Source organism: Rhinolophus hipposideros (genome assembly GCF_964194185.1).
Source record: "Rhinolophus hipposideros genome assembly, chromosome: 23".
Taxonomy (NCBI): domain Eukaryota; kingdom Metazoa; phylum Chordata; class Mammalia; order Chiroptera; family Rhinolophidae; genus Rhinolophus; species Rhinolophus hipposideros.
In genome coordinates, this window is record NC_138069.1 from 9,931,100 (window position 1) to 9,949,090 (window position 17,991).

At 55.6% G+C, this 17,991-nt stretch overlaps 3 protein-coding genes across 5 annotated transcripts; 1 reads left to right on the forward strand and 2 right to left on the reverse strand.

Annotated features, from left to right (window-relative positions):
* Positions 1-583: 583 nt before the first annotated feature.
* On the forward strand, positions 584-3,882 carry SOWAHA (sosondowah ankyrin repeat domain family member A). Its single transcript, XM_081034915.1, has one exon. The coding sequence runs from the start codon at positions 698-700 to the stop codon at positions 2,345-2,347; it is 1,650 nt and encodes a 549-aa protein (XP_080891041.1). The 5' UTR covers positions 584-697; the 3' UTR covers positions 2,348-3,882.
* A 4,494-nt stretch (positions 3,883-8,376) lies between these two features.
* Positions 8,377-15,150, reverse strand: SHROOM1 (shroom family member 1). 3 transcript variants are annotated; one of them, XM_081034914.1, is made up of 8 exons: positions 15,010-15,150; positions 11,090-12,088; positions 10,943-10,998; positions 10,513-10,776; positions 9,722-10,294; positions 9,495-9,636; positions 9,126-9,398; positions 8,377-9,044 (listed from the first exon to the last, which is right to left on the reverse strand). In XM_081034914.1, exons 2-8 carry the CDS (start codon positions 12,044-12,046, stop codon positions 8,712-8,714), a joined length of 2,598 nt encoding a protein of 865 aa, XP_080891040.1. In that variant the 5' UTR covers positions 12,047-12,088; positions 15,010-15,150; the 3' UTR covers positions 8,377-8,711. The 3 variants fall into 3 exon arrangements, with proteins under 3 accessions (XP_080891040.1, XP_080891039.1, XP_080891038.1); XM_081034913.1 differs by lacking the exon at positions 15,010-15,150 and adding an exon at positions 14,702-14,989 and having other exon boundaries at positions 10,513-10,722; XM_081034912.1 differs by lacking the exon at positions 15,010-15,150 and adding an exon at positions 14,702-14,989.
* On the reverse strand, positions 15,015-16,450 carry LOC308491988 (uncharacterized protein; the record flags this gene model as incomplete). The annotated part of the gene is made up of 3 exons (XM_081036208.1): positions 15,015-15,165; positions 15,613-15,867; positions 16,292-16,450. The coding sequence occupies 3 exons, from the start codon at positions 16,448-16,450 to the stop codon at positions 15,085-15,087; spliced, it is 495 nt and encodes a 164-aa protein (XP_080892334.1). The 3' UTR covers positions 15,015-15,084.
* Positions 16,451-17,991: the final 1,541 nt, after the last annotated feature.

Genomic DNA, 17,991 nt, shown 5'->3' on the forward strand with positions numbered 1-17,991 from the left:
AACATACATTGCCACGCACCGCGAATTAATTGTCTTTGCTGCGAATGTCATGAAGCCAGTATGAAAGGCAATCGACTATTGGAGAGGTATTGATGGTCTTTAAAAAAATTGCTTTTAAGTAATCGCCCAGTATTTTTGTGGCGGTGAAATATTTCTTCCGGGAATAAAAATCCTACCCTCGCGGGGCGGCCACGGCATCCCCGGGGAACACGCCCACCTAGCAACCGGAGCCGAGCCGAAGCACAGCACTGCGCCTTTAATTCCCTGGTTGGGGGTGGCGGCGGTGAATTTCCGCCCCCCAACGGCCCCGGTGGCAGCTGTCACCTGTAAGGCGAGCACGGAACGCGGGGGATGGCGCCCAGCGCCCATTGGACCGAATATAAAGACAGAAACCTACCCCGAGGAAAGGGGGCCGGGCAGCGCGGCGGCGGGGGGCGCGCGCCGCGGCCCCCAGCGCGTGGCTCCCGGAGACGCCCCGGCCCTGCGGCGCGGGCGTGACCCAAGTCCAGCTCCGGGGAGACGCCCTGACCTCGGCGGAAGCTACCAGGTGAGCCTGGCCGAGGCCGACGTGATTCCCGAACCTCCGCCCCGGTGGGTCCCTCCCCGCGGGCGCCGCGACGCCCACCTGCCCCGGCAGCGGGGAACCGAGGGCCGGTGGGAGCGGGGAGCCGGCTCCCCGGCGGGGCGGGGGCTGAGCATGGCGCTCGCGGCGGCCGCCGCTGCGGCGAGCCAGGCGGCGGTGCTGGGCTTCCTGCAGGAGCGCGGCGGGAAGGTGCGCGACTCGGAGCTGCTGAGCCGCTTCAAGCCGCTGCTGGACGCGGGCGACCCGCGCGGCCGCGCCGCCCGCAGGGACCGCTTCACGCAGTTCGTCAACGACGTGGCGGTGGTGAAGGAGCTCGACGGCGTCAAGTTCGTGGTGCTGAGGAAGAAGCCGCGGCCCCAAGCAGGAGCGGAGCCCCTGCCCTCCTGCGGCCCCAGCCCCCCCGGGGCCCCAGCCTCACCCGGGGAAAACGCTGCTCCGGGGCCTGCAGCCTGGGCCTCGGTGCCCTGGTCCGTGGAGGCACCCGAGGACCCGGCCCCGCCGCCAGAGCCACAGAACACGCGCGGGGCTCCGGCCTGCGAGCCCACGCCACCCACTGCCGAGCCGCTGGTAGGCCCGGCCCGGAAGCCAGGGGGCGCCTCCGATTGCGGGCTTCCAGCCCGTGCGCTAGCCCAGCCCTCCGAGGGCCCCTCGGCACGCGTGGCCCCACCTGGGGCGCCGTCGGAGGCCGCCGTGCCGGAATCCGGGCCTGGCGCGGCGACAGGGCCGCCACCACCCCCGAGGCGCGCGCCTCCGCAGAAGCCCTGCATGCTCCCGGTGCGTTGCGTCCCGGGCCCCCCGGCCTTTCGGATCCGGGCGGAGGAGCAGGGCCTGCGCCGGCAGCTGTCGGAGGAGCCGAGCCCGCGGGTCTCCCCGCTGCTGCCGCGCCTGGTCTCGGTAGAGGAGCCTGGCTTGGCCCTCAGCCTGGGCCCCTCCCCGCACCTGAGGCGCCTGTCGCGCGCGGGCCCGCGCCTGCTGAGCCCCGACACCGAGGAGGCGCCCCCCGCGCCGCCGCCGTCCCCCGTGCCCCTGGAGCCTGCCGAGCACGAGTGGCTAGTGCGGGCAGCCTGTGGCCGCTGGACCCACCAGCTACACGGGCTGCTGCTGCGCGACTGCGGCCTGGCGGCCAAGTGCGACTTCATCACTGGTTTCACGGCCCTGCATTGGGCCGCCAAGAGCGGCGACCGAGAGATGGCGCTGCAGCTGGTGGAGGTCGCGAGGCGTGGGGGCGCGCCGGTCAACGTGAACGCGCGCTCATATGGTGGCTACACGCCACTGCACCTGGCCGCTCTGCACCGCCACGACGATGTCGCCGTGCTGCTGGTCGGCCTGGGTGCACACGTACACGTGCGCGACCACAGTGGGCGGCGCGCCTACCAGTACCTGTCGCCGGGCGCCTCGTATGCAGTGCGCCGTGTACTCGGCGACCCCCGCCTGCAAAGCTCCACGGAACCGGATGCGATGGGTGGTGGTAGTGGCAGTCACGCGGCCCGGAGCCCAGTGCAGGTGGCCGCCACCATCCTCAGCTCCACCACCAGCGCGTTCCTGGGTGTGCTGGCCGACGACCTGCTGCTCCAGGACCTGGCGCGAGGCTTCAAGAAGTCGGGCTCCTTCAGCAGGTTCTTGGGTGCGTCGCCCATTGTTCCTCGTAAAAAGACGAAGATTCGAAGTGGCCTGCCCTCCTTTTCAGAAATCTCTCATCGATCCACTTTGGGGCCTTTAGCTGGTCTAATGCCCAGTCTGCCCTTACACACTGACAGTCCCTGAGGCTATGGCTTGGTTGAGGCTACCGGCCTGCCCCTCACAGCCTAAGCCTACCCAAGATGGTGGCCCAACACCTTCCGCTCCATCCAGTTTCCAACTTTGTCCATTGCAGCCTGTTTTACCCAGGTGGGCCTATGCCTCCAGCTTCTGTTTGAAGCTTGACTTGTCTCCAGAGATGGGATTCAAGATCTCACTGCGAGCCTTCTCTGAAGAACTCCAGAAGTCAGGCTTGAACTTTGGAGAAGGCTTGAAATTTAGGATCAAAGGCTAAGGGGCGGCAGCTGGTCTGGTCCCTGAATGAGTTAACCCAGTGCCTCTGCATCTGTACACTCCCGAGCCAGAACTGGTTGCAAGGATCTCCTTCACCGTGTGCTGTTGGATGGCTGTCAGCTTTAAGATACCAGTGGTGGTTTTGTAATTTGATGCTTTTATCCTGTTTTTAAATTGAAATGAGGTAAAACAACTTTCATAATCACCTTTTGAAATTATATTTTTCAATTTTTAGGGAAAATGTTCAGACATTTTCAATCTTTTGCTAAATATTTTGGAATTCTATTTTAAAAAAAAAACAATGTGATCAAGGTCTAAAGGAAGTTAATCCCAAGCTACAAAACCCTTAAATGTCGACCTACCTCATTTTAGGCAATCAAGAGTCTAGAGTCTTGAAGGCAGAATATAACCGTTGTGAATGTAATTTCAGTTGTACTGTGAATGCTAGATATTAGGAAACAAGTGCATCTTGGGAGTAAAGATGGTATAACGATATGAGAAGAGACATTTGGGCAAATACTTTTAATCCGTGATTGTCTTTATGGTGAAATGTAAACGTGTGTCTCTGGCACTGGTGGGTGGCTATTTTGATTTGGCGTGAATATTTAACTTTTTAAAATGTGATTTCTTTGTGAAGTGCATTGTTGTGCTATGATTCTGAATCTGTGGTTTTCAAATCTGGCTGAGCCTTTCAGTCAGTGCAGTAGGTGAATATGCAAAGTTGGGCCGCCATTCCAAAAAAATGTCATAACATTACACCAGAAAAACAATTGGTTAAATTGTAATGAATATAATTAAGGACCAACTATTTTATATGGAAGTTCTGTACAAACAGAAAATACTGATATCCATTTTTGAAAGCCATTGGAAAGCAAACAACTTATTCCAAAACAGCAAATGCAGAATCTCTTTGCTCATTGACTTTAGAGGGGTGACTTAACGTCTCTGGACCTTTGCTCCTGTCTGTAATTGAGAAGGTTTGTAGGTATTGCCAAGATTTCCCAGGTTCAACACAGTGTCATGACAGTGACTCTTCTTCTGCTTTAAAGATGTGGAATCTATTTGCTCAAACAACCTTTTTTATATCATATGGTGGTAATGCTCTGCTTTTGCAAATTGTGTTTGCATGTCATTAGTTATATCAAATAACATATGGGCTCCCTTCCCATATAGGTATCAGTGAAGCCTCTGAAATTATTTAAGGCAGTCCTTAATGGAATGTTTTGATTTAAGCAATGAAATAAAGTCTCCCGTTTTGTTCCTGGTTACATGAGGATGTCCTTCCCTGAAACCTTCTACAGCTCTTGCTACTGTGTTTTTTTCTTCTCTTTTTATCTACTTAATTTCTTCTTTTCTCTTCATCCTTCTTCTGCCACTTTCAAGCATTCTATTATTGAAAGAATCAACCAAACTCAGGAGTCAACCAGACACAGATATGGTAGCCAAAAAACTATAGATAATTAAGCCCTGAGCTGACCTTTCCCACTTTCCTTGCCTGGAACTCTAGTTAAGCTGCATAAATTATTTTAAAATGCAAATTAAATCTTCTGCCTCTGCAGAAAAATTGTGGGAGGCAATAATTATAGCAGTCTGAGTAGTTGAAGATCTAGAAGATGAATAAAATATTAGAGATTTCCCATGGTAAAAGAGAAGCTTGACTGAGACAGGGTAACAAAGGTCATAAACACAGGTATGACCTACCTTGATAAAGATCAAAATCTAAACCAGCAAGGTAGTAATAACAATAACTAATGTTTATTGCATTCTTAGAGGAGGGTTATTTGAACTGCCAGAAGAGAATCTTGGTGTTTCAAAAGGGTGTGTGTATGCCTTCCAAGTGAGGTAAGACATTTAGCAAGAGTTTAGGATCAATAAGCCTAAAACTCAGGTGTTAGAAACCATTGGGTTTTTTTTCTTGCAGGCCAAAACTTTCTGAAACTATAAGGCAAGTTAGTAGGAAATTATGGTTTGATGTGCATATGGGAAGTTTTCAAGAGCCATATATCTCCTAGCAGGAGGTACACCTGTGGAAGGGCATTTCCAACAAACGACGCAAAAAATAATTGTTTATAAGTTAAGGCGATTTAGCTGGTTAGAATCGTCACAGGGAAGAGAATCACTCCTTTTAATGGGGGAGAAGTTAATTGTTGGCGTAGATTCGTGTGAGTCATAGGCAGAACAAGCTTTTAGATAAAGTTTTACATTTCCTTCAGAGGAGGTTGGAGGTAGTTCTTGAGCATATCTCACCTAATGGAGACCAGGGTGTGGGTAATGCATACATGAGCTGTGTTTATTAAGTGCCAGGCACGATTCCAAACAATTCACAGGTATAAAGCATAAACTTGTAAGGTATATACTGTTAATATCTTGATTTTAAAGTGAGGAAACGAGCCTGGAGGAGTTGTAAGGAAGTTGTCCAGGCCTCGCAGCTACTAAGTATCAGAGTCTGGATGGTATCCTGTGCTCTTCCCATTACAATGTCCCGTTGCAGAAAAGCATGGTGGTCTCAATCTCAGCCCTTTGCTCATTTAGTGACCTTAGGCAAGTCACCCAATTCTCCAAGCACCATCTCCCTTTTCTATGGGACACGATTGACAGGACCTATCCTACAGGCTGTGGGGAGAGGAGCATAGGGAGTGAGGAGGTAGAGCACTTCAGGGACTGCAGTACCAACCTGAAATATTAGCAGAGGTGCCAAGTTGGTCCCGTAGGGGTATCTGGCTGCATTCCAAAACCAAATAGCTCTGATTTGTGGCTTTGCTTTACAAGAAAGATCACCATTCTTTTACCATGTTAGTAATTGTATATATAAATAACAATCGACTCTGCTAGGAAAAAACATATTCCCACAAAAGGAAAATTATTCCATATTCTGTATGTAATATCACTTTAGTTCAAATAGATATAACAATGTCTTTCTTAATTCACGTTCTTCAAGAATCCCTACTCTGACCTGCTAGACCTAAACAATGGTCATTCACCCCTCACCAGACAATTATAAAGCTAGGCCCACCCAGGACAGGAATTCTCCCCCATTTTTGTTTGGCTTTTCCTAGAAGAAATTACTTGACCTTTTTAAATGTTTGCATACATAGACTCTGTTGCTCACCAGGTAGTTTTTTGCCTCGAACCTCTGTCCTGGCCTCGCACAGGCATTGCCACACCTCTGGACTTGAACCCTGAAACAGAGGTGGCCTCAGGTGTGGCCGCAGGGAAGTGGAAAGAAGGAAGAGAGAAGGGCAGGGAGGTGCAGACCTCTCCTTCAGAGGAAAAACAGAAAAAAGAAAAAGTCCTCCTCGTAGGAAGTCGATGCTGATTGAAATTTCAAAGACAACAGGTAGACCTCGACGTGACCCGCAGGTCGGCTGTGACAGTAAAACTACAGGGTGTTTGAAAGGGAGGACTGCTGCAGAGCAATTGCCGTCTCCACCCCCTAGACTCCCCTTTCACCTCTCCGCTCCGCGGTCCTCAACCACTGTTGACCTAAATTCCCTCTTAAGCTTCTGATTTACATGTGAATGAACAGCACAGCGATTTGTCGCTGTGAACGTCTCCGAGGTTGTCGCCAGCCGCTCGCGGAGGTACGTGCTGTGCGGAGCAGGCTGTCCGAGGCAGATGGCGCGCGGGTTTGGGGCATGCGGAACACTGCTTCCCTATTCCGTTTTCAATTTGCTGTCTGAAGGTAAAAAGTACACTAATTACATCCATATTAGGAGCAGCAGCGGGAGCGACATGAAGCGAGCGGGGGAGGCCACCGTGGGCCTGCCTGTTGCCCAGCAACAACCCCAGCAGCAGCCCGCGGGCCGCAGAGCCGGTGGATACGCGGCGCGCAGCGGGGCTGGGGGGCGGGTCGAACAGGCGGAGGCGCAGGCTGCTTCAGGAGGTGGGGGGCAGAAACCCCAACAGAAACCCATGAAAGTCTCTGTCCCACCCGGGGGAACTTAAGGCTTGTTTTGATACTCGAGATCGACGGCCCCCGCTTCCCTCCTCCACTTCTCATTAACCAACAACAAAGGAAAGCAAGCCAGCCTTCCCAGGGCTGCCTGGATAGGATAGCTTTCCGGCAAAAAAAAAAAAAAAAAGAAAAAAAGAAAAAAAAGACCCAGCCAGCCTTCAGGGCCAGCAGGGCCAGGAAAGTCCCTGTGGCTGATCCCGAGGGCCTGGTAGCTGGAAAGGTTCGGGATGGTCTAGTGTAAGTAGCACCTTTCATAAGGAGAACAGTGCCCTCTGCTGGCAGCATCCTAGAGGGTGGAATTGACCCAGTTTCTGGGCCCTCCAAAGGTCTTAGTCTGTGGTGCCAATACCCAACAGCTATTCTTGCCCTCTGAAGGAATAACGATGTGGAAGGGAGATAAACTGGGGCAGGAAGGAGACAGAGGCAAGATGTAAGGACCGGCACAGGAGGTGTGGCCCTACTTTGGTGGTTCCCCCGATCTGGTAGGGCCAAGCACAGAAGCCTCATATTTTCCCATGGAAAATCCCAGCACAGAACCAAAGTGCAGTGTAACGGGACATTGGCAGAGGCTGCTCCCTATGCCCATGCCTAGGAATGCTTTGTCTGAAATACACAATTTCCACTTGCCTAATGGACGCCTGTGAAGTGTTTCTAAGAATATCACAATGGGAGAATGTGATGAGAACTGTGCAGGGCAAAAGGCAGAAATAAGTAGATTCCATCCAGAATGCGTCTGAAAGCAAGCTGCCCTACTAGGCTGAGGACCTCGGAGTGGAGGCCCCGCTCCAAGCATAATGTTAGAACCTGTAACTGGCTCAGCAGGAACCCCATATGTTTTTCATAAAAAGGCACAATGTCCACATTGTTCTGTGCTCAATAGCACAACTGTTATAACTAATGCTTTTGCTATGAATACGACTGTTTAAAATTCCCAACCAGTTGCACTTAGTGACAATACACATCAGAAAACAAGCCCAGAAGCAGAGATTTTCTCACTTTGGGGTCAGTTGGCTTTAAATACACATACACAGGCCTTTTACTATGCCCAACTTCCAAAAATACACTGAATGTTTGCATGGACAATTGTTCTTGTCTCTGGCGTTTGCAGCTACAAAGACCAAAGCAGATTTTCACACATGTACTTCAGAATTTAGCATTGATTCTGTGTACGCAGGGCCCGTGCAGAGCAGAGGGTACTGCATGCCCTATGTTTCATTCGACTCCAGGCCCTAACTCCCCACTCCCAACCCCAGCCCTCCCCCAGGTCAGTGTCTCCAGCACACAGGGGAGAAGCCTTTCCATGTCCTCAGCCCCTACCTGATAGGTGTCCAGGTCCCCCATGCCTCACCCCCTACTGGGGTCTCCAAACGGGAGTGGGATAAAATGTTTTGATAACAATTGGAAGAGGAAGAAAGTTCTTTCTGGGACGTGGAATGAATGTCCCCAAATGTCCAAGTATACTGAACCCATTGTCCATTTGGGGAATTTCCCTACCTCTTGAGTCTTGAAGGAAGGCAGTCCCCCACTTCCACTACTGAGATTGGGGACTTGGGTAGAATCAGCAAAGGAGACCTGGACTCAGCCAATCAGGCCTCAACTTTTGTACTGATGCAGTCCCCAGAACAGTTAGGGATTACTGATGGCAGTGGAACTGAGGGCCAGCACCCTCCTGTTTTCAAGTCTGGTTCTCCAGTCTTCCTTAGTGACTCGTTCAGCAAATGCTTCTTTTGGTGGTTAGGCAGGGTTGGCCTCTGCAGTCTGTAAACAAGGCCCCTCCCCTAAACTATGTTCCAGGTGACACACACACTTCTTGCATCAATTTTTATTGAGAGGAAAAAAGGACTGTTTTGCTAATTTGATGTGCTCCTCTGATTGGTCTTGTCTCCCTCCAACCAATCCTGACTGAGCCCCTCTCTCATCACAAAAAGAGGGAATACTGCAGTTTTAAAAATCCATAAATTAATTTCCAAATAATACACAAGACTTGGGTGACACCACATGACAACACTTGGGAGAAGTATCCTGGGAAGGTCCGGCCTGGGTCATCCCCTCCCCAAGGGAAAAGCACCGGGTAAACCAGCGTCACCCCCAGTTGCATGGGTGAGAGGTAGGGGCAATGCTCCCTAACTTCACCGCCTGTAATTAAATGAGAGAAGGAGGGAAGGTCGGTTTATTAGGAGGATGGGTGCCTGGGGACCAGGCAGGACTGGGAGATGGGGGACGATGACCAAGGTCGCTCCTGATGACGTCCAGTTGGTCCTGAAGGAGCCGGACCCGCTCGTCCAGGCTGCGCTGCTGGGCCAGAACGGCGGCCTTGCCGGCCAGCAGGGCACAGTAGGTGCGCAGCTCCTGGGCGGGAAGTGCCCGCACCAGCACCTCCCGCAGGGCCCGCTCGCGCCGAGCTACGTGTTCCTTCAGCTCCCTGGCGTCCTCCTGCTGCCTCTTCAGGAGCCCAAGTCGCTGCAGCAGAGAGGCCTGGAGCCGCAGGGACAGGGCGCCGTAAGCGGGGCGAGGACGCCTCACCCACCGGCTCTCCCGCAGCCTGAACCCTTTTACCTGCTCGTCAGGGTCGCCGTCTGCGGTCGTCCGGGCCAGGGCGCGGCGCACGCGGGCCAGGCGACTGCCCAGCAGCAACAGGAGGCCAAGCACGCGCTCTAGGTCGGCCATGAACCGGCTGAACCGCTCTAGTTCACGGGGTGGACAGGCCTGGCCTACCACAGCCTCCAGGGCAGCCCCGCGCCTGGCCCAGGCCTGGGCTGTCTCCTGTAGCTGTTCCTGCTCTGCCTGAAGGTCCCGCAGCATCTTTTGAAGGAGGTCCGCTAGCTCCACCTGCAGGGAGGTGGGTATTTAAACCTGGGGCCGCTGACTTAGCTCAGACTCTGAGTTCATGCCCCATCCAGCCTCCATCAGCCCCACCACACTCACTTTCTTAGCTTGCATGCTGCTATGTGGCTCAGGGAGACCCTGGCCACATGGCTGGTCAGGCACAGGGTGGGTGGTAAGGTTTTCAGGTCGTCTTTCCTCCTGAGAAGTTGGCAGGAGCTGGGTAGAGCTAATTAGACAGGACCTGGAGACAAAGCCAGAGCTCCCTGGGTTGTTCTGCCCCAGAATGCAGGGGCTTAGAATTCTGAGTCCCTGTGCCCCTCACTCACCCTGGCTCAGAAGTACCAGCTGCCTCCTCTCCAGGCTCCCCATAGGCTGGCCTCATTGCAGCCCAAACCTCAGCTAAAGGAATCAGCCCATCCAGCAGGTCCAGGGGTGGCTCTGGGCTGGGATAGGAGGTGAGAGTGTCACTCAGAGAGGGATCCAGTCTGGCCAGCTCCTGAACCAGCTCCTCAAGACGTGGACTAGGCCAAGCTGGCCTGGAATCAGGCTGGCCGGAGCCCCAAGCCAGGGCAGTGCTGTCAGGAGGCCCTGGGGTGTCATTGCTTTGAGGTCCCAGGGCATCAACTGAGAGAGGTTTGAGGGGGTCACTCTCTGCAGCTGCGGGGGTGTCAGTCATCAGCAGTCCAGTGGAGTCAATAGTTGGGATGTCACCATTTGCAGTCCCAGGGGGGCTACAGCATGTGGGCCTAGAGACACCCACAGAACCGTTTACCCCCTGCCAGTAGTCATCTGCCCCTGTAGTCTCTGGGCGCTCATGGAAGGGTTGCTCTGCAGGGACTGTAGGCTGATCAGGCCTTTGTCCCAAGCCAGCTCCATACTGTTGGTCAGAGGCATGGACACTAGAAGTGGAAGAGACACTGAGTCAGAAAAAGCTCTGGCCAAAGACCAGTGTTGGTCTCTCAGGGCCACCTGCCCCCACCCTTACCCCATCACCTGGGCTCCCTGTCTCCAGCTAGGAGAGGTTCCCTGACCGCCCCCCCCCCAGCATTTTGTAGCTGTATTTTGTAGCTGTGGGAAGGGGGTGTCTCACTCTGCTTGGAAGCAAAAGAGAATTCACCTGGTTGGGAGCCCCAGGGGGGCATGGGAGTCTAGAGGTGATCTCATTCTGACCAGCATGGCTTCTTCCAGGAAAACTTCATCATCAGGAAGGGAGGGGAGACGGGAAGATGCAATGCAGGTCTCTGGGACCCTCTGGTCACAGTCAGTGGGACTGCTCTGGGGGCCCTCTGTAGGACACACCACTGCGACTTCCTTCTGAGTCAGGAACCTGGGGGCAGAGACTCCGAACTGACCACAGTGACCAGGAGGGAAGCTCTTAGTGCTGCACCAGAGAGACAGTAAGGTGTTGGGGGGTGGGGTGCTAGGGGATGTGGTCTGTAAAAGATAGAGTCAGAAGGCTCAGAATGAGGGTAAGTGGGTGGCCCTCTCCTTTCTTGGGCAAGAGCGATGAATGCTGCCTCCTCCCAAGAGTAATCCATGTCTCTCACCTGGAATTTTTGGTCTGAAACAACCATCTGGGGGGTTCTACCCCTTGGGGAACAGCCTGTAAAGGCAAATAGTTGGATGAGATGTGGCTCAAGTTTTCAGTCTCCCAGATGCCCCCACCTCAAGCCTGTAGCCCTTCTCTTTCATACCTGGACAATGGGCATGGCCCCTCCTGGACCTCCCCAGGGACCCAAGCCTTCTCCTGAAGCACTCCTGCGAGCAGGCCTGTAGGTGTTGAGCTTCAAGGACCAGGGTCCTGGGTCCTCTGTGCCTCGGGGCAGCCATCTGATCTGGTGACCTTCGAACTCTGACATCGCCTGATGCTGCAATTCCTTGGGCTCCAGCCTGGCGAGGCCAGAGCTGGAGCAGGCCCGACCGGAGCATTCGCCGGCCAACCCACCGCCCCGACCCACGCGATCCAGCTTCCCTGGCTCCGAGAAGCACCACTTCTGCTGCTGGTTGGCGAGGCGGCCGCGGCCGGCGGTTCCCGGCGCGGGGGCCCCGGAGCGCGCGGGCTCCCCTTCCCCGCCCGGGTGGCCGAGCGAGGCGGAGCGCGGGTGCACCGCGGGGGGGCGCGCGGGGACCGCGGGCCGCAGGCGGGCAGGCAGGCTCATGCGGAGCTCCTTGCGCTGGAAGGACGTCTCCCGGAGCACGCGCCGCTGCGCGCCCTGCAGCCGCTGGCGGTAGGCGGCCCGCGAGGCCGGTGGGCTGGGCGGTTCGGCGGCCCGCGCCGCAGCCTCGGCCTCGGCGGCCAGCGCGTACAGCAGCGGGGTGGCCTGACGGCTGAGCGGCCCCGGCGCCCCCTGGACCTGCGGGGGACGCGGCCCACCGCGTGCGGCGGCCGCGGAGCCCGGCCGCGGGGAGGTGCGGAGGGCCGCGGCGGGCGGGGCGGGGGCCGGGCCGCCCCACACCACGCGCACGTAGTCCCAGTCGAGGTACGGAAGGAGGTCGCTCCCCGGCGACGGCGTGCGCGGCTCAGCACCGCCCGAGGCCGTGGAGAAGGAGCTATAGGCCGAGTCGGCGCGCGCGGACAGCCGCCGCAGGTCCAGGCTGCGCGTGGACGAGGCTGGGGAGGCGCGGTCGCCCCCGGGACCCAGGGCCTCCATGGCTGCCTGGATGAGCGCTGGGCTGGCTAGCTCTGTTCGGGCCTGGAAGAACAAAGATGGGGTGGTGGGTGACAAGCTCAGGGTTAGGACAGCCTGCTGGCCCCACCATCACGGACAGCCAGGTACTTAACACATCTCCCTGTCCCCGGTCTCAAACGCTGGCATTACCCCCCAGGTCAAGGATGTCATGGGCAGTAAGACCAGCTCCAGAGAGCAACTCAGGGAAAGGAACTGGCCACTGGCCCATGCCCCACTGGGGCTCTCCTGGCTGGCAGGCCCCCCCCACGCTATCCTGGTACCCCCTGGAGCGCTGAGAATGTACCCATGCTCCTTCCCTCCCCAACGCTGTCCCACCCAGGCTACTTCCTGATGTTTTGTTAGCTTCTCCGTGTGATCTTTCCCCGATAAACAATGGTCAAGAACGTTCTGAGATCACAAGGGAGCCAAGAAAAGAGGGGGGAAAGACCCAGGTCAGGTGGCAGGGGCAGCTTCACAGCCTTACTCCCTCCCTCTGTGCCAGTACGTTCCAGGTGCTTTATATAAATATTTATCTTGCTCCTCCCAACTGCTATCTGCATTTGATAGATGAGGACACTGTGGTTCTGAGGGGGAAATGATTTGCCCAGGAGCACACAGCTGGTAAGAGGCAGAGCCCTGCCTGGAATCTGGGCCTGCCTCCAAGCTCACTGCAGCCAGAGTCAATTTCCTAGAAGCAAACCCTGCTGAAAGCCAGTCCTCCCCACCCTGCCCCACCCCCTAGATGCCTGAAACTTCCAACACAGCCCAAACTCTACTGTGGGAAACAGTCGCCCCCACCTTCCCTCAAATTACCGGCAGATTCCAGAATAACACATTCCCCGCTTCAGAGACTGCCTTTTGTCCAGGAATGACATGCTCACCCCCTCTTTGTCCTGCTCCTCTTGCCTGCTGATAGGGCTCAGCTCAGAGGTCTCCTGACCTTTTGGGATCCCTGCAGTGTCCTGAGCTGCCCCCATCACAGCGCTCCTTACCCTGCATTGTCATTGTTGGCTTGCCTGTGACCCTCTTCCCATTCCCACCCTGAGCTTCCTGAGGACAGGCCCTGCACTTACGCATGTCTGAACCCTTAGTGCGTAGCATGTAGTTGATGTTAAAGAAATATTTGTTGAATGGCAAGGAAAGAAGTCAACTTGCAAGGAGTAGATAGGGGCGAAAGAAGAGGGCTTCTTTGTTAATGCCCCTTCTTCTCCCTTCCCTATTAATCTTTTCCGGGGAAGGGGACAGACGGGGTGAGGCAGTTGCTGCCATGGACACTGAGCAGGCTATTCATGCATTATTAGGAACCAAAAGAGCAGGGAAGCACAGCGTAGAGCAGGACTGGGCAGACATCTATACCTCTCCCGCATACAGAGGGAGCGAGAGGGGAGGAGTTGGGTGGGTGGGAGTGCCTGGGTCAGAGGTGAGAGCAGCTTTGAGTCTTGGGAAGCTGGGGCATCCTATGGGCTGTGGGGCATTTGGGGTAGGGTGGCCTTCCCTGAGCTGCTTGGTGGGGAGTGCACAGGAGGGTGGCCTGCAGCTGGGGTAGAAACTGAAAAGCAGGCTCATCTGAGCCTCCTAGACACAAAGGGGTCACCCTCCACTCCCTTCGCTGAGGCAACAGATGCTACAGATTGCTGGTCAGGGCAGGTAGGGAGGTTAGTGGGAGGCTGTGGTGTTTCCTAAAAGGGAGAGGCAGTACCTGCAACATTGCCAGTGAGGGCTTTCCGCCGACCTGGGACCAGACCATCTTGACATCACCCACCTACAGGCATCTTTATGCCCACTAAGGCCAGCCCTGCACATTGGGTCTCACTCCAGCTTAGGGACCTCTTTGCAAGTGTTTCTACTCTCTGGGCTTCAGGAAGGTAAGAAGCTGCACTGAACAGTAGCCCTGCCCCTGGGCGGAAGTCACCTCCTCTAGGAAACCTACCCTAACTGCCCAGACTCCTCTGCCCAGACCCCTCTCTTTCTATCCTCTGGCCCCACTTGGGAGCACTGTTCACCCTGGCTCATGCCACCCATTCCTGCCCATGTTACCCTGCTGCATGTATAGGCACTGGTGACTGTTCAAATACAAAGCTGTTTCCCCCCAAAAGGCCTTGAAAATTTGATCTTATTTGTGAGTTACTATGTTGACCGAAGACTCTAAGTTCACTAAATAAAAACAGCTTGAATGGATAATAAAAATGTGTACACACATTTGCAATATACTTGTTACCCGAATGAAAGAGCCAAAGAGGAAAAAGAGAGACAGATGACTTCCACATGCAGAGCTGGGCCCTGGGAGATGGAGGTGCCAGGCTCAGGAAGGAGGAAGCTGAAATGGGGAGTAGCCGAGTGGTCCAGTGCTCCTTCAGTCTGGGGCCTGCGGGCTTTGCACTGTTTGTGGCAAGTCTGGCAGCTGGGAAGTGAGGCCGTGGGTCTGGACTTCAGCAGAGAGGTTGGACCAGGCCAGCAGGCAAACCCAGGTTTTTAGTGAGAGGTTGTTGGGGGAATAGATGAAGACAGCTTCCAGTGGGTAAAACCACACCAAGGCAACGGGAGCACATGCAGTTAAGGGGACCAGAAAGGTGCACAACCTCACACGACCAAAAACTATTGGGAATTAAGTGGTACCTCTCTCCAAAGCCACCTCACCTCTGACCTTTCTGTGGAGAGGTTGTCCAGGCCAGCCCTCCTGGATGGTCTTCCCTCAGTACTAGGCTCACTGTGGGGCGCTCCTGCATGGCAATCTCCTTGCCAGATTGAGTTTCTGGAACCTGGGCTGTGTCTTGAAACCCAGACCAGCTCTGGCCGGGCAGTTATTTGGGGAAGCCCCACGGCTTTCCCGGTCCCCAGCGTCATCCCATTCTCCCGGAAACTCTCGCTCTGTGCCGCTCAGGAAATGAGGGATGCTGATGGCACTCGGGGTAGGAGATCTCGGTGCTGTCGGACCACGCACGTACCTGGGCTTCAAGCTCTGCGAGTCCAGGAGCTACAGGCGAGAGGCGCAGGCCTGGCGACCGCAGGGGGCGGCAGAGTCACGCGGGGCGGCGGTGAGCGGGAGCTCGGGGACGCTGGGAGAGCGGATGGCCGCCGGCCCGCGCATTGCTCGACTTTTCCTGTTGGGTTCGCCGTCGGGGAGGGAGGACTCAGAACGCAGGCTGGGGGAGGGGTGGGGGCAGCGTGATTTTGAGCGGGAGGGACCCGATTCTCCGGCGGCTTCGAGGCCGAGGGGTGAGAGCGGGATGGGGGTGGGGGGTCTTGGAGTGAGACTGCCTGCGAGTTTTCGCCACCAGAGCACTCCCTCGGCAACTGCGGCCCCTCAGCGGGTCTGCGTCCTCCCCAACCCCCTGCAAAGAGCCGGGGCGCGCAGGGGCTCGCCTGGACTCGCGCACACCAGCCTCGGCGCGCAGTCCACACCTCCGGACCAAGAGCCACCCCCGCCCCCGCCCCCAACGCGCCGTGGGGCTCGCCCTGCCTCCTCCCGGGAAACCGGCCGCGGAGCCCCTCGCCGCGCGACCCCGCCGCTTGGCCCCTGCCGCCTGGCCCCGGGCCTCGCCGCGTACCTGAGCTCCAGCCCGAGACGCGCTCACGGGCGCCCGCGGCCGCGCGGTGACATCAGATCCCCGGGCTCCGACTCCGGACCCCACCTCCAGGCTCCGGCTGCCGCGGGGGAGGCGCCACGTCCGGCCACCGGGGGCGGGAGCGCGGAGCGGCGGCGCTGCTCCGGGGGCCGCCCGCCCCTTGGTGGTGTCCGCTCGCCGGTCTAGCCCCGGGCCCAGAGAGTGGACACTCGTTTCCCGCCGGGCAGAGACCTCTCGCTCCGGGCGCGAGAAGCCGGAGGATAGGGGCAGGGAGGGAGACTACGGCGCTCGCCCACCCGCCAGCCTCCTCAGCGCGCATAGTGCGCGGGCCCGGGGGGCAGGCCCCTCGGTGGGGAGGCCCAGGATGGGCCCCAAGGCCCAAGACGGCCACCCCTTTCTTTTAAAGCTTGGCTAAGAAAACAAGCTCGCCCGGAGCTCATGCCGCTGTTCCTGTCCCTCTGAGTACGGTGCAGTTCGGATAGTAACAGACCTCTTGACCAACTTTCCAGAACCCCCATTTCCCAAACTCTTCCAGTTCTTAGACTCCCACCGTGAGCTCTTTTGTCCCATTTTTGCCCCCCTTTCTTTCCATTTCTCCCACTACCCCGCATGGGCTAGGTCCTCCTGGCCAGCTACCTGGACCAGACCGGGTACTGCTGACTTGAGTGGTCAGCAGTGGGAGCACCGCTCTCAGTGGCTCCCTGGGGTGCTGGGCACATGCAGATCCCCTATGGCCTGGATAGGGTTCACAGGCTGGCGTCTGGCTATCAAGGTCCTCCCCTTTGGGGATCTCTGTCTTCAAAGAATGCTCTGCATTCATTTGCCACTGTGCTCCACCCCCCTGCTGTGTCCTCAGCCTCTCCGTCCCCCACTTTGCACACCTCTGTCCTGTGAAGACTGGTTCTGCCAAGAAATGCTCCATCCCTGGAAGGGGCTGGGAGCTTTTTGCTGAGCCGCTTCAGCTCTGGAGTCTTTCTGCTATTGGTGTGGGCTGCCCTCACTTCCATGGAATCAGCATGCCTGGGGGCAGGGAGGGCATCCCTAGCTGATAAGGTTTGTTGGTGGGAATAAGTGGGACCCAGAACTCATACCAGAGGTCAAGGCTATGGATTTCTGGAGGCACTGGGAGCCTGGGGCACTCTGTCTTCTTGGGTCTTCTAGGTGGAGGCAGCAGGTACCTGAGCCTGCATTCTGATTGGTGCCCTTCTAGCCCTGTTGCTTCTTCAAACACCTTCCTGAGCCAGCCATCAGCTTCAGCTGGAGCTGGAGTGCTGGGCTCTAAGACAGTGGTTCAGAAGCTCTTGGCTTTGAAAGACCTTTGAAGACCCGGATCCATCTGGTTGGTCTCAGAGCAATTTCACAATAGAGGGAACACAACCAAAAGCAAACAAAAGGCAATTCAAAATTGCTCAAGTTTTTAATTTATATTTAAAAAATGTACGTCTTGACAACCATGAAGTGGACACAATGTCCACCAAAATTCTTATTAACCCACTCCACCTTCCTGCCCCCTTAACTTCTCTTGCAAATGCTGCAGAAACTCCCTGTCTCCCTCCCAGAAAACAGAAATCCTGCCCACATACTTCTCTCCTGGTCTCTTCTGAGGAAGAGGAAAGCAGCCCCTGATGTCTGGAAGTTGGCCTTGTACTGTCAGCTAGACCTTGGAGTTACTAAGAGCTGATCTGACACACATAACCAAGGATTTGCTGTTGTCCTGTTGCATCTGAACAATTTCACAGGACATTAACATCAGCGAAGACCAGCTGTGACCAGGCTGGATCAAGACAAAAGCAAGACCACAAGACCACTCTTGTGAACACACACAAACAATGAACATTGTCCATGTCACAAAATGAGCAATCATCTTTCTGTCCTGTTTAATAGTAAATGCTGTTTCTTTACCAACTGCAGCGTTTAGCTTCGCTAAAATCATTCCTCTTTCTAGATAAGATTTATTAATACACTGAGTCGTAGACTTGTTCTTGCTTCCTGACAGCATCCAACACCGGGAAAAGTCCTTCTCCTTTAATTCTCTCCAAAACCACTAACATAAGCCCAAATCCTGTAACTCCTATCTAACGCCCTCTTACCGAGATGCCCCTGGTTTCCCATGCTGTGCGTTCACCTGCATTGCAACAAGCAATAAACCCAATTTGGTGGTCTTTGCCTAGAGGGCATTGGCATCTCATAGCTCTTTATTACAAAGCCCCATTCTGTAAGTAAGGCCAAAAAGGAACACACAGTAAGGCCAAAAAGGAACACCCACGGAGCCATAGATAGGGGAGTCAAACCAATATATTCTCGCTGGCGGCTGGGGAGAGGATGGGGAAGAAACTGCTACGAAGCTGGAGTCTCCTTTAG

Bases quoted from the DNA above. Each gene is read 5' to 3' on its own strand.
- SOWAHA (XM_081034915.1), top strand. From the start codon at position 698: ATGGCGCTCGCGGCGGCCGCCGCTGCGGCGAGCCAGGCGGCGGTGCTG.
- SHROOM1 (XM_081034912.1), bottom strand. From the start codon at position 14,908: ATGACGCTGGGGACCGGGAAAGCCGTGGGGCTTCCCCAAATAACTGCC. The intron at 10,295-10,512 runs GTGAATTCTCTT...TTCCACTTCTAG, and splicing joins CCCCTGGGGCTCCCAACCAG to TGTCCATGCCTCTGACCAAC. The intron at 9,045-9,125 runs GTAAAAGGGTTC...CTGCGGCTCCAG, and splicing joins ACGGCGACCCTGACGAGCAG to GCCTCTCTGCTGCAGCGACT.